The sequence below is a fragment of the Pyxicephalus adspersus genome, chromosome 4 (genome assembly GCF_032062135.1).
Source record: "Pyxicephalus adspersus chromosome 4, UCB_Pads_2.0, whole genome shotgun sequence".
NCBI classification, from domain to species: Eukaryota; Metazoa; Chordata; class Amphibia; order Anura; family Pyxicephalidae; genus Pyxicephalus; species Pyxicephalus adspersus.
In genome coordinates this window covers 33,689,969-33,703,327 of record NC_092861.1, presented here as the reverse complement: position 1 = coordinate 33,703,327, position 13,359 = coordinate 33,689,969, and the positions used below count along the sequence as shown (strand labels likewise).

The 13,359-nt window shown below is 40.1% G+C and overlaps 2 protein-coding genes across 2 annotated transcripts in view; both read left to right on the top strand.

Moving 5' to 3' along the window:
• The window catches only part of PASK (PAS domain containing serine/threonine kinase), a 35,470-nt gene extending 29,755 nt beyond the window's left edge, over window positions 1-5,715 (top strand). The window contains exon 20 of the mRNA XM_072410120.1: window positions 620-5,715. Coding sequence (XP_072266221.1) covers window positions 620-693 — 74 coding nt within the window. The 3' untranslated portion in view covers window positions 694-5,715. The remainder of the gene's footprint in view (window positions 1-619) is intronic.
• A 2,276-nt stretch (window positions 5,716-7,991) lies between these two features.
• MTERF4 (mitochondrial transcription termination factor 4) lies at window positions 7,992-13,001 on the top strand. Its single transcript, XM_072407807.1, has 4 exons — window positions 7,992-8,119; window positions 11,009-11,315; window positions 11,672-11,856; window positions 12,554-13,001. The coding sequence occupies exons 1-4, from the start codon at window positions 8,117-8,119 to the stop codon at window positions 12,983-12,985; spliced, it is 927 nt and encodes a 308-aa protein (XP_072263908.1). The 5' UTR covers window positions 7,992-8,116; the 3' UTR covers window positions 12,986-13,001.
• Window positions 13,002-13,359: the final 358 nt, after the last annotated feature.

The following is a 13,359-nucleotide window of genomic DNA, read 5'->3' as shown; positions in this document are numbered from 1 at the left end:
TATAATTCTGTCCTATTTTTCCCATCATCTTTGTAATATGCACCAATTGTTCAGTGCCTCTGTTTGTGGCCCAGCTTTTCAGTAACCACCCAACAACTGGGTGGTTACTGAAAAGTGCCAGGTTGTGCTCCCAACTCAAAAGGGGTGAAGAGAACACTGATTACTAACATTTAAATAGGGATCAAACATGGCAACCATGAAGATCCATCTGGTTCTACTTATTCTGTAGAATCAGAATCCGAGAACATGAAATCCCTATTAGATCAGGTCCTTTTGTGTCCTTACATTAGAGAGACACATTTTTGGTTTGCTTTAGATCTAAGCCTACATCTGTAATGTGATGTAAATTGTGGGGACAGCATCCATAAACAGTGGGAAATGCTTATGTAGGTGGCAACTGAAACTAAAATGGGTTCTTAAGATCAAATTGCTTAACTGGAAGGTTAGAAAACATTGTCCATTCTCTACTTCAAATTCCCCAGCCCATGAAAATAGGCTGTCCTTGTCCATTGTACCGGTTTATAGAGCCATATGTGGAGATTTTTCAGTAATATTTTTTCATATGGGACATGAGAATTTCTAACAAAAAACACTTTCTTTCTTATGGCTGTGTATACAGATGAAGGATTGGAACAGTTTCCGGTTAGCTACAGCACTGAATGGAACGGAGACTTTGGGAGTCGAAAAGACTGATCAGGATCGTTACAGGACATGTTTGTTATCCAGAAGAAGCCAGACTGTAGATTGCATTACTTACTAAGCACTTATCAACACAAATATACTGAAGTTTCACTGGATCCTAGCAAACAAGCTAAATGGGAAGCTATCGCTTAAAAATCCTCAGGCCAGATTACTAAATCACTTACTACAGTATTAACACGTAGCCTCAAACTGAACTTCTGGTGCTTTGTAACTGTAAAGCAGTTGGTAATTGATATGAAATATTTATAGGGATTTTGGAAAAAAACATGTTTTCAAGCAGAATGTGCTCCAGAAAGAGAATAGAATCTTCTGTGTCGATCTAGAGCAAAATGTCATTATATTGAAATGTAGAAAAGCTATGACTACACTGGTAAGCAGCCTCTTTTTGTACTCTCATATGATTGTGCCATACTGGTTTGTGCCAAATTAATAATAGGCTGACATCTTCAGTGTTCAAAGGATGCAGAGGTGCTGATTGAAGCAACAGATATTTATCCTGCTGTTATCCCTGCTGTTTAGTCAAAGCTGATGATAATCAGTTTCAATTAGAAATAGGATGGGGAACTCTGTACAGATGTTGGTACCATAGTTCAATAATATACAGATATTCCATAATGCAGTAGCTAATTTAGTCAGATTCATGTAAACTTTCTCGATAGTACATTCTTACCTATGAGCTTTGCTGTAACTTTTAATACTGAAAATCTGTAAGTGCCAGTTAAAATATGAATTATTAAAAGCCAGCACATGCTTAGAACGAGAACATGCTGTGTGTCATGTCAGTCATGATGGTGCACAGGCACAGCATGGCTTTTCTGGGTGAACACAGGCACTGTTTTGGGTACTTGGTTTAAGAAATCAGCTAATGTACATATAAGCAGATCCTCCAGCTTGAGAAATATTATTGGCAATAGATTATATTGACAGAGGATTTAAGCCGCTTTCATATAAAAAATTGCAGAAAAAATATTTATTTTAGGGGAAAGTGTATGAAACATATTTAGGTAAGTTACTTGTTTAAGGGACCACTCAACACAAACATTGCCTTCCCTGGCTGTCATACAGATCCTTTAGTTCAATCTTAGGCTTTGTACACATGTCAGAGGATTCTCACAGACTGCAAAGTCTACATACTTCTCTCAGTACAGGTTTCCTTAAAGAATTATGCACGTAGGTGTTTACTCTGAAATCTTGTGGAAAATTGACAAAATTTACTTGACAAAATTTTGTGGAATATCTCCCACTGCATTACCAAGTTCAACTTGTATTAGCTGCATGGCTGAGAATTTAACCGAGAATTTATTTTAATTAGATTACTAGTCCAAGTGTGATCTGTTGTAAAGCAACTCATGGTGCCCCCTGTAGAAAAGTATTACTAGTTTTAGGGTTTCAGTGCAAAACTTCTTACAGGGAGCTGTGCGTTGTTATAACTTGAAGTAAAATGTGCATTTATTCATGAATTATGGAGAGCCAGTTTAAAGGATCAGATAGATCAATTTCAATTAAAAGCCTGATTGAACTTTGAGCGTCAATTAATAGATACATTCCAGGTACATCAAAACAAAAGGAATGCAAGTTATGAGTGTTTCTCTTGCCAAGTGTCAGTGACACTTGCTTTCTGTGTTGAAGAAGTGTGCAGAGGTCTTATATAGCTACTACTGAGTCAGAGCTAAAGCTTTACAAGGTTCTCTTATATAGACGCAAGTAATGCCGGGAAGTGGGAGTTTCAGTGGCGGGCCACTCATAAGATTTAGCTCCGCATTGGCCACGTCTGGCATTTCCAGCACTCCCCCTCAGCTGTACTTTTCCTTGCTACTTCCAAGACATAGACTTGAATGGTTGGATTTTCATAGAAGAATATTGTTATTATTATTGTTAGCCTGTGCAAAAAGGTTACCATTGAAATTTTACTCGGAAGGCTACAAATAGAGAGAGACATAAGATTTTTTTCTTAAATAAAATAAAAAAAATGTAAATGCCCCTTTCTTTATTATAAGCTTTTTCCAGGTTGAATGTGAAGCAAAACCTCTTTGTTTCCATATGAAAAGAGTTTATATGTAATGAGAAGGAAAAATGTCCTCAATTTTTTCAATAAATTTTAAGGTTGGCCCTCGACTTTGTCTATGTTTTTAAGTTCTTTAGGCTCCTTGCTGATGGGGGAGCTCTCACAGCAGGTAGCATAAGCTTTGCTTTTGCAGAGTTATAGACTCCACATGGGGGATGTTGCACCATTGCAGAGAGACCACTGGTTCCACAGGAAGGCTAGAAGTCCTTCTCTGCAGCATGTTGGCAGGGAACAGGGCTTTCTACTCCAGCTGTGGCTGCATTCTAAAGAAAAGAAACTAGAAGACTTTGAACACCTCTTTTGATGCACTTTGATAGTAAATCTGTACTGAGAGAACAGGTCTGAAAGATCTGGAAAAAGCATCCAGAGTGTTAAGTCATATCTGCATATTTGTTCTAGGTTCATGACTATGGCATGAATAATCCTATTGATTATCATGACGGCCAGAGAACTAGTATTTGTTTTAGAAAGGAAGATCAGTAATGGCACATTGCCTGCATTTGATTCTTCTCTTGTTGGCAGGTGGATCTGTGTCAACACATTAAGGTCAGTGTATTGTAAATGAAATGAATATTATTAGTGGGTGAATATGAGGACCATGTATCATTAGTGGTGCCCACCAGCAACCGGATTCTAAAGACAGCATTCATCTTTTCCTATGGTGTTGCTCTCTCCATCCCTAAACCAGCAAGATATTACTCCATTGCTGCTCCCTCACTAATGAGCAAGGTTCTGCAGCATTTCTGTCCGCAAGGATGCCCCTTCCATTGGGTTAGACATCACCTTGTTGATGAAGTTGCTAGTGTGATGTGGTCTTTACAGCTGATCTATGTGGGTGATAAAAACTTGATTGGATAAAAAATAAACTACTCAGGTAATTTAATCTCATGTCACAGTGGTTAAATCTTTTGTTGAAATAGGTGTGCTGCAAGAGAGATGATTGCCATAAAAAGCTGTATTGCTCTGTGGTATAAGAATAAAATCTGTGTAGTTAGTTCCTATTTAATGAATGATTAATATGTCATTTAGTGCTTGAATTTCTGAGAATAAGTACGCCTTGAAAAAATAACAATAAAAAGAGAAACAAAAGCCCCAATTCACCTGCTAATTTAAACCACATCCTGTTATCCCCATAGGAACCACTTTTGTACAGATTGTTACTTTCCAGTACAGTAATCAGATTTCCATCTGCTTTTTATTACAGTTTCTTCAGCGGTACCTGTCTCATCCACATTGTTCCACTTAAAGAACTGACAGATTTGTGCTGCTCTGCTTTCTGCTAAACGATTCATTTGTAGCTTTCGCTGACAAATGGGATGTGATATTCAGACAGATGTGCTGAATTAACTTGTGCCAATCCTTTTTTACGTATTTTTTGACAATCAAATATTTTCTTTTTGTCGGTAGTTCAGCTGTCATTTTAAACTGAAAGACCCCAGCAAAGAGTACTTTTTCTGAGGCAGCACACACCTATAATAATTTCCCAGAAGGCCATAACTGAATATTCCTGCATGCATGGAGGAGTTTGTATATGAATGCAGAGGAAAAGTCAGTCATTTAAGGCAGTAGTCCACAAAATTTCTGACAGCAGGGCCCGGTAACATAGAATAAAATTTTGCCATAGCCCCGTATATATACAGCTTACACTACTCTGCTATTCTCAGCAGCTCGGCCTCCTGTCAGCACAATACCTGAGAATAGCAGAGTAGTGTAAGAGCTGGGATGCTGTCAGGTGGCAGAGCTGCTAGGAATGGCAGGGAAGTGTAAGCTTTACATACACAGCTCTGCCATTCTCAGCAGCTCCTGTGTAAGCAGTGTGAGGAGAGCCGCCCTGCGCTCCCGCTGGTTTTGTTCCTGCTGTCACACTGTCACTAGCTTTAGAGCAGTGTAAGGATTGCTGCCTGCAGCCGGAGCTTCTGCCTCTTGTCATTTGCAGCCTCCAACTCACCAGCTATGGGCCAGCATTGGTTGGGGACGTCTGATTTAAAGGAATCACAAAGCAAAATATCGTTTGGAGGTGTATCAGATCATAGCTGATATTTCCTTTACCTCTGCATGCTCCATTACTATCTCCAACCTCCTCCTCCGTTCAGCTGAAAGCTCCACTTTATTCTATAAAGCATTCCTGAAATTGACAGCAAAGCCAAGTGTGACTACAGTGCTGTGTGTCCATAATTCACATAGGCAGTTTATCAGAATGGTTGTACTTTTGACAGGTTCCATTTTAAAGGACTTTCCCCAGATTTGATTCTGATGCATTTGTAAAGCCAGTGCCAAAGGCTACAACATGGTTCTGGAGCAGAAATCCTCAAACTCTAGCAGTTTGTTTGCAGTGTTTGCTGATTAAACACAATGATCATATAAGTAAGGTGTTGGTGGGTTCATTCAAGTAAGTGTAAAGTATTTCCTATAGACAGTTGTTATGCAAACTAAAATGTTCCTGGCAGGTCCCATCAAAAGGGGTTTTAATATTCAAAATCGCCTTCACCTAATATGCCTGGATTTATTTCTCCTTTAACATATTTCAGCCAACATTAACACTCTGTTCTGTGGAGTCTCTTAAATGGGTATTTGAATTTCTGACAATAACAATATGTGACTGGTAGATATTATTGTATGTGTGAGCACTTTGGGAGAGGATATTTGGCACAGAGAGCCATTGTGGAATTAACACATGTTCTCCCATTGCTGGCCACTGTTGCACTTGTACTCTGTGAACAATGACAACTGAACTGCCGGAAAAGTGTCAGGATTAGTAGATGCTGGTTCTCCCAGCCGCCTCTGTACAGTGATAGGCTGAACTTGAAAGATGTTGTCTCACTTTATTTATTGCAGTTTCATTTTGTTCACTGTTTCTGTTTTTTATGGCTTGTTTTGTTTTTATGGCCTTTTAACATTTCTAAGTGTAATTCCTTGAAGGTGATAATAAATGCACTATTAAAATCAAACCTTGTGTGGAACCAGTGTTTTTGGAACGATGGGAGTCTGAAATTGTTTGAGACGCTTGAATAAATTAGTCCACTAGACAAGTCAAGTTCAAGGAAGGTTGGAGACTTCTTACCTAGTGTAGAATTAAAAAATAAATGAAAAAAGATATATATAGATATACAGATATATATATATATATATATATATATATATGCCCACCCCTGACTTGTCTCCCTCAGTCCTGGATAAGGATTCATGCTGCTTGTCAGCCATTTCGTCATGGATGTCTGACTGATTTCTGAAACTCAACCTGGATAAAACTGAACTCATCATCTCCCCCCCTCACATTCCAAATTTCCCCCTGACATATTCCCAACTGTTAACAACACTGTTATTCGGCCCTCCCCTCAGGCACGTTGTCTTGGCTTCACTTATGATTCTGCCCTCTCATATTCAGAACATTTCCAGGTCCTGTCACTTTCACCTACGCAACATCTCCAAAATCCGCCCCTACCTGTCCCCAGAGACCACCAAACTCCTTGTACACGCTCTTATCATTTCTCGACTGGACTACTGTAACCTCCTCCTCTCTGGTATTCCACTAACCCGACTCTCTCCTCTACAATCTATTATGAATGCTGCAGCCAGACTCATCCATCCTTCCCTCCGCTCCTCTTCCGCTACATCTCTTTGTAGTTCTCTCCATTGGCTTCCATTTCACCTTAGAATCAAATTCAAGCTCCTTGCCTTCAAATCCCTTCACAGTTCTTGTCCCACTTACATTTCTGATCTGGTAGAAAAATACTTCCCTAGCCGCTCTATTCGCACCTCCAATGACCTACTAATGACTTCCTCACTCATAACCTTGTCACACGCACGGCTCGAAGACTTCTAGAGCTGCCCCAGCTCTCTGGAATGGTCTTCCACGTCCTATTCGGCTTGCTCCTACTTTCTGCCTATTTAAAAGAGCATTTAAAACCCATCTTCTTCTGTCTCCTTAACCCTCATTACTTCCCACCACTAGATATCTCCCTCCTATTGTGTGTTACTTCCCCCCTACCTCCTAGATTGTAAGCTCTTCGGGGCAGGGCCCTTTCCACCTTTTGTGTCACTGTCTATATCTGTCTGTCATTTGCAACCCTATTTAATGTACAGAGCTGCATATTATGTTAGTGCTTTATAAATCCTGTTTAATATTACAAACAACAGAAATACCTAGGGACATAATTTCTGTCATACTATTGATTTGTAGTCCAATGAGCAGGTAGGTCACAGCAGATGGTGAAAAGCTGACCAAAATGTAATATGGAAGGTGTCTCCAAAACTTTATTAAAAAAGTTGGTGTTGGTGTCAGTAAGAAAGAAATGACTCCATCCCTGCAACCAGTGGGCTGTGGTTCAGGGTTTGCTGAAATAAGCAATATGTGCAGTTAGGGTAATTGGCTTTCCCCCAAATTGACCCTAGACTGTAATAGACATATGACTATGGAGGACACATTAGATTGCGAGCTCCTTTTAGGGACAGTTAGGGACATGACTATGGACTTTGTACAGTGCTACGTAATATGTGGGTGCTAAATAAATACTGTATATTAATATATGCTATAACCATGCACAAATGTGTATACATTTCTGAACAATCCACTACAGTATGGGTACATTTAGACCTGTGGTTCAGACCAGTGTCTGGCATCATTCCCTCTGCATTGCTGAGCTGTTTCCTGAAGAACCATCACTTGCACATTTGACAGCAGGAGGCGGTGAGCTATACTAAAGTGCTTACTGCCATCCCCAATCATTCTCTAGGCTCCTATGGGTGAGATATTGGGCTGACTTATTAAAGCTCTCCAAGACTGGGGAAGATAGGCTATCACAGGTAAACCTGAGTGATCCAGCAAACATGGAATTGATTTGGTCTAGAATTGAAAACTTTTTTCAACTAATAAATCCATTCCAGTTTGCTGGATCACCCAGGTTCACTTATAGTACTGACAGTCTTTAAACGCTGACGCAGGTAATCGCATTGTCAGTACTGTGATCACTTATAAAGGTGATGAGTGCACAAATCTGAATGCACTTCACATAATACAGAAATATCTAATGCTATACCCACCATTATACTACAGCATGGCAAACTACACAGCCAATGACAGCACGATGGTACACTATGCAGCAGAATTTCACAGGGTAAATGATGTGAAGATGTCTGGACCAGGCACAAGGTTTATAGTCATTGAAGTGTTTGGTAATTTTCTGTATTACAGGAAACTGCAGGTACCTCGGAACAATCATCACCTTCCAGAGAGAGGGGAACCCTTTAGCGTGGCTCCTGTTTCCCCGGAAGTGCTGTATATGACATCGCACAGGATATGGGATACTTGCTGTGTGTGAAGGAAGAACAGGTCTGGTGTGTACAGTAATTATGGTAAGTGCCTGTGTGTACTGTACTGTGTGCACGGCCTGTATGGTGTTATTATAGGAGGGTCCTCATTGTCCTTATACACAGGACAGAGTGATGAGGCGGCCTCTGTATTAGCGAAGCTCTGTCTCATTATAGGACTACGATTCCCAGAATGCACTGCGCTCAGAGGTCTCCACCATTGCAGTGTATAGAGGGTGTTCAGGACTACTAACCCCTCCCTGTAACCTCTCATTTACACTTCATGTACATTCTGTGTTATTATTATTATTATTAATAAACAGGATTTATATAGCGCCAACATATTACGCAGCGCTGTACAATAAATAGGGATTGTTCCTGCTGATAGTTTGTATTGTGCTCTTATAGTTTGTATTGTGCTACTGCCTTCACCTCCTTACATTAAGCCCTATTACCTGCAGCCGCTGCTGGCTCCCAATGGCTTCATAGCATTACTGAGGGGGCTTCCTTGGGGTGACAGCAATGGCCGAGCATGCAGAATGTCAGTATGGCTGAGGGAAATGTGACACAAAATACAAGGCCTCAGCGTTGTCTCCCTATAACAGAACCTTCATGGCAGGATCAATGCCTAATATTTGAATGGAATAATAAAAACAATGGTTTTAGTGGAAGTTTCTGGTTTAGAAATGACTCTCCAGATATTACCGTATAGAAGAGATTAGTAACCGGGTTTACTTTAGGTAAGAGTGTCATTCCTTATCAATGGGCTGAGGGTTCACGTGAGTTGTGTGCATTCCATGCAGGGTCACATTGTGTATACAGGTAGTCCCCGAGGTAAGGACATCCGACATACGGACGACTCCTAGATAAGAAAGGGCCTTCCCTGCTCACTGTGTGCAGGATGGAGGCTTGGAGGGGGGCGGTCTGCTCAACTCGCAAAAGAAATTTTTTGCAAAACATAGCTGAGGTTGTGAGTGATCTTAAGAACTGTGCTGATCTGTAACATATTATAACTCTTTAATGACCAAGACAAACTCTGAAGTTGTTTCTTTTTGCATATCAAAGCACAGCTTGCTCCAGAAGTTAATAAATGTCTAGGTGTTTTATTTGCTTTGTTTGTGATTAGCTCACAGTGAGGAGTTCATAAAGTAACTGACATAACACTGCCTAATAATATGTTGAGACAAACATCTGTCCTAATTGCATTGATTAAAATAATATACCTGTTCCGACTTACATACAAAATCAACTTAAGAACAAACATACAGTCCCTATCCCTTATGTAACCTGGGGACTACCTGTGTTATAGATCTTTCCTGGACTACAGCGCCATCTACAGGAGTCTCTATAGAACTAAAAAAGACAAGACTATGCATGAACATAGGGAGGTGACATAACTGGAAATTACATTCAGCGTACCAATACTGTACATATAAACTGTAATACACATGACTGAGAATCAGAAATACATTCACAGCATGTTTAACATAAACAGTGTGAATGAGACTTAAGGGACATATTTATGGAAAGGTAAATGTGACATTCACTATTCACTGCAGGTGAATAAATGACTAATTAAAATCATTAACCTACACTTAAGGTGAATGTCACATTCACTGCTTTATAAATATAGTCCTTCTGAGGCCACTCTCACCTACCATCATCACTGTGAAGTCATAACTTTAGATTCCCGCACACATTGAGCTGTACACAGAGCTGGGCTACATTCACAGGAATATTCACTTCTAGAAAAGTGCAATGAGTACCTGGCACAGTCATATCCCAAATAGACATTGTGGATAATGGACTTTCATTTCACAGATTTCAACAAAGAGGTATTTATTAATCATAATCACATTCACCTAATAACCGTGACTTATACCATGAACCTGCAGTGAATGTGGCTGTGTTTTAAACATGTCTGTAGGAGCTGAGACGTTGCCTGTCCAATCATTCACTCTTATTTTGTACCTTGCACTTGGATAACCGGAATTTTGTATTCTGTAGTAATATGTCCGATTACCTGTATAAAGTGATATCCTTACAGATTCATTATTCTACTTATCACAAATGACATTTCCAGGATCTGCTTTATGTTTCAGTTTTAATGACATTTATTAGAAAAGTTGAACTTTCATTGAAATATAATCCTAAATGGTCAAAATGGATTTGTGTGCAGCAGGTGCCTTTACAAACCCAGATATTACTGAGTACAAGCCGCAGTGAGATCATCAGGGGGCTGTACATTGCTTTGTAGGGGGTTGAGCTGTGGGAGGGGCCCAATGTGCCTCCCTCACTATAGCTTCAGAGTGGGCGGATACAAGACCAGGAGCAGCAGAGACCACATCTGTGTGGGATCTTTCCATACTATGTTCAAAGCTTTACATTAGATTATTTATTTTTGCTTTTTTACAATGTTGACATCTTCTGCAACTCTTTACAAACTATTTACAAAGTCCCTGATTGTGTCACTGTCTCTCAGAGGAGCTCACAATCCATTGACCCCCGTGGTCACATGTCTTTAACAATTTAGGGGGCGCCCATTAACCTAGCAGTAAGTTTTGGTATCGGAATAATGTAATGTGCCAGTTGTGTTTGGCTAAATCATTCTTCATTCCAGGATTTAGCTAGAATTTGTAATATTTTATAATGTGGAGTAGGTGGTAATTCTTGGGTAGCTGGAGTCAGGGTCATGAAAAATTTGTCAACTCTCTGACTCCAAATAAATAAATTGTAATGAAGTAATCCAATCTAATAACATTCCAACTTCACAGATCACAGCCAATAAAAAGCTCATGAGCACCAGATAAAGGAACGATGGACATCACTCTTCTCTCTATCTATGGCACAAGGAAAGATCAGGGGCTTGTACTATTGTTTTCATTTTCTGTGTGATTCATCATTGCTCATTCTCTTATCCTTGGCTTCCTTCAGGTATCTCTATGTCTCAGAACCCGGCTTATTATCAGTCGGCCCAGCTTATGCTTGAGACAGATATTCAGTGTTCCGGTGGCCAGGCAAGAGCTCTTAGATCTCGGCTTCTCAGAGACACAAGCTGAAAAGATCCTGTCCAAGAAATGCACTGCACACAGCACTTCAGCCATCAAGGAGCTGTTTTTTATAGGACTCAACCACAAAACTATACTGAGAATTATTGAGGAGAAGCCCCAGCTTCTGAGGACAACAGCCAAGGAAGTCAGGGACAAGGCTGACACTCTGAGGAGCCTGGGACTGGGTGAAGGTAACTGATTTTTTATATATATAAAGGTGATATTCCAATTCATATCACCAAATTATTACTTAGTTCCATGTAACAGATGAATGCCACAAATGCCTTTGTTTTATATTTAAACTCAAACTCCAGACATTTTTTTCTCTGATTTTGGGGGAAAGAAATGCTCCCTGTGTCCCCATAGTGGAGATTTCCCCTCTTCTTGTTCTGACACTCAGCACCTGGACAGAAAGTGAATGGAACTTTTGTATTGCGATGTACACTACATTTTCAGTTTAGCAGCAAATATTTTCTATTAAGTATATTGACTTCTGATATGTGAGTCTTGTGTACATGCCGGCTCCTATTTCTCTTTCAATGTACAGGTTCTCTTCAGAGCTCTCTGAGTAGATGTCCCTCCTTACTCTCCTTACCTCGCTCCCATCTGTTAGCCTCGGCCCAGTGCCTTAAGACCCGATGTCAGTTCTCATCTCAACAAGTACTGAAAATCCTTCACACCTCTCCAGAAGCCCTAACCCAAGACCCCAACCATCTAGAGGAGCTATTCCAGGTGAGTGCCACCTAGATTACCGTTACAGGTTATTTATTTCACCCATGTACACTATAGGCCCAGAAGTCTGTGGACACCTGACCTTCACACCTATCTGTATGACCACCCCTCCACATGATTGATGGGGATTGCTCTCTCTGGACCTGAACCAGGTTCCTAACAGTGCACAGAAGTTCTTCCACCTCCTCATTTAGATGTGCTACACACCTGGCCATATACTATTTATCAGGACTGTTCCACTCCAGTCATTGAGGGCCAGGATCTCTATATACACAGTGATTTTGTGACACACAGCAATAAACCCAGCAATGTGTATTTTTAGAGTACACATTGCTGGGTTTATTGCTGTGTGTTAGAGAAATACAAGAATTGCAGATTCTGCCCTTTTAGGAGTTGGAAAGCCCTGTTTTTTTTTTACAGCTTAACGTTTGATGGAGAACCTTGAAATTTTCCAGTTCCTTTCTCCTGGAGGAGCTCAGTCTAACTTCTGTATCACAAACTGAAGCTTTTTCTTGTATTGTGGGTGAGAGCTGGAGCACCCGTGTTAAAGCTATGAACATATACAAACTCCATGCAGATGGTGGGGATTGGACCCAGGCCCTTGTTCTGCAGCTTGTTCAAAATGTCTGCACACGCAGAGAATTTTATTTTCTTCCTTTATTCTACACACCTTACTCTAGTTTTCTCCATTTTACAGTATGTATATTTCCGTATGGGTGGGAAACATGGCGACATGCTTTCCTCAGGAGTTTTCCAAAAATCCCTAAATGAGGTTAAAGTTCGGCATTTGTTTCTGGAGCGTCTGGGCAGATTCCTGCCACCTAACAAAAATGGCCAATGCCCTCCTTCCAACCCGAAAATCAAGGAAGTTGTGCAGCTGTCTGAGGAGGACTTCTTATCACGAATTGCTCGCTCTTCATCTGAAGAATATGACATTTTCCAGAAGATTCTAGAACGTGAGGAAAGGGAAAGTGCAGAGGTAATGGAAAAGGAGCAAAATACGGATGATTCAGATAATGATGATTCAGATGATAAAGTTTCAGAGAGAGAAGATGATTCAGATGATGACGATTATACGGACAATGTTAAAGGTGATCAATCAAAGTACAAAAATTATAGGAATAAATAGATTTTTTGTAACGCAATCCCTTTCATTTTCTTATTCAGTGTTTCTGAGCATAGTGGGACAGGCAACCATTTAATCGTTCATGAGAGAAATAGTCTGCCTTTGCTGACCTCTCCTAATAAAATGCTACTTACTAGGCTGTTCTGCTGATTTCATGATTTAAAGGATAGAGATATAGGGCCGACTTCTATTTTCCTCATATTTGTTCCAGAAATATTATACATTACCAGATCACTAATATTTAAAGAGGAGGCCAGGCAAGGCAAGGTCACTGAATCTTGTTATTATGTACTTTTATGTAAACATTTTACATTTACCCTATTCTGACATGATCATCCACCAATACATTTCTGTCATTTGCAAAGACCTATTTTATT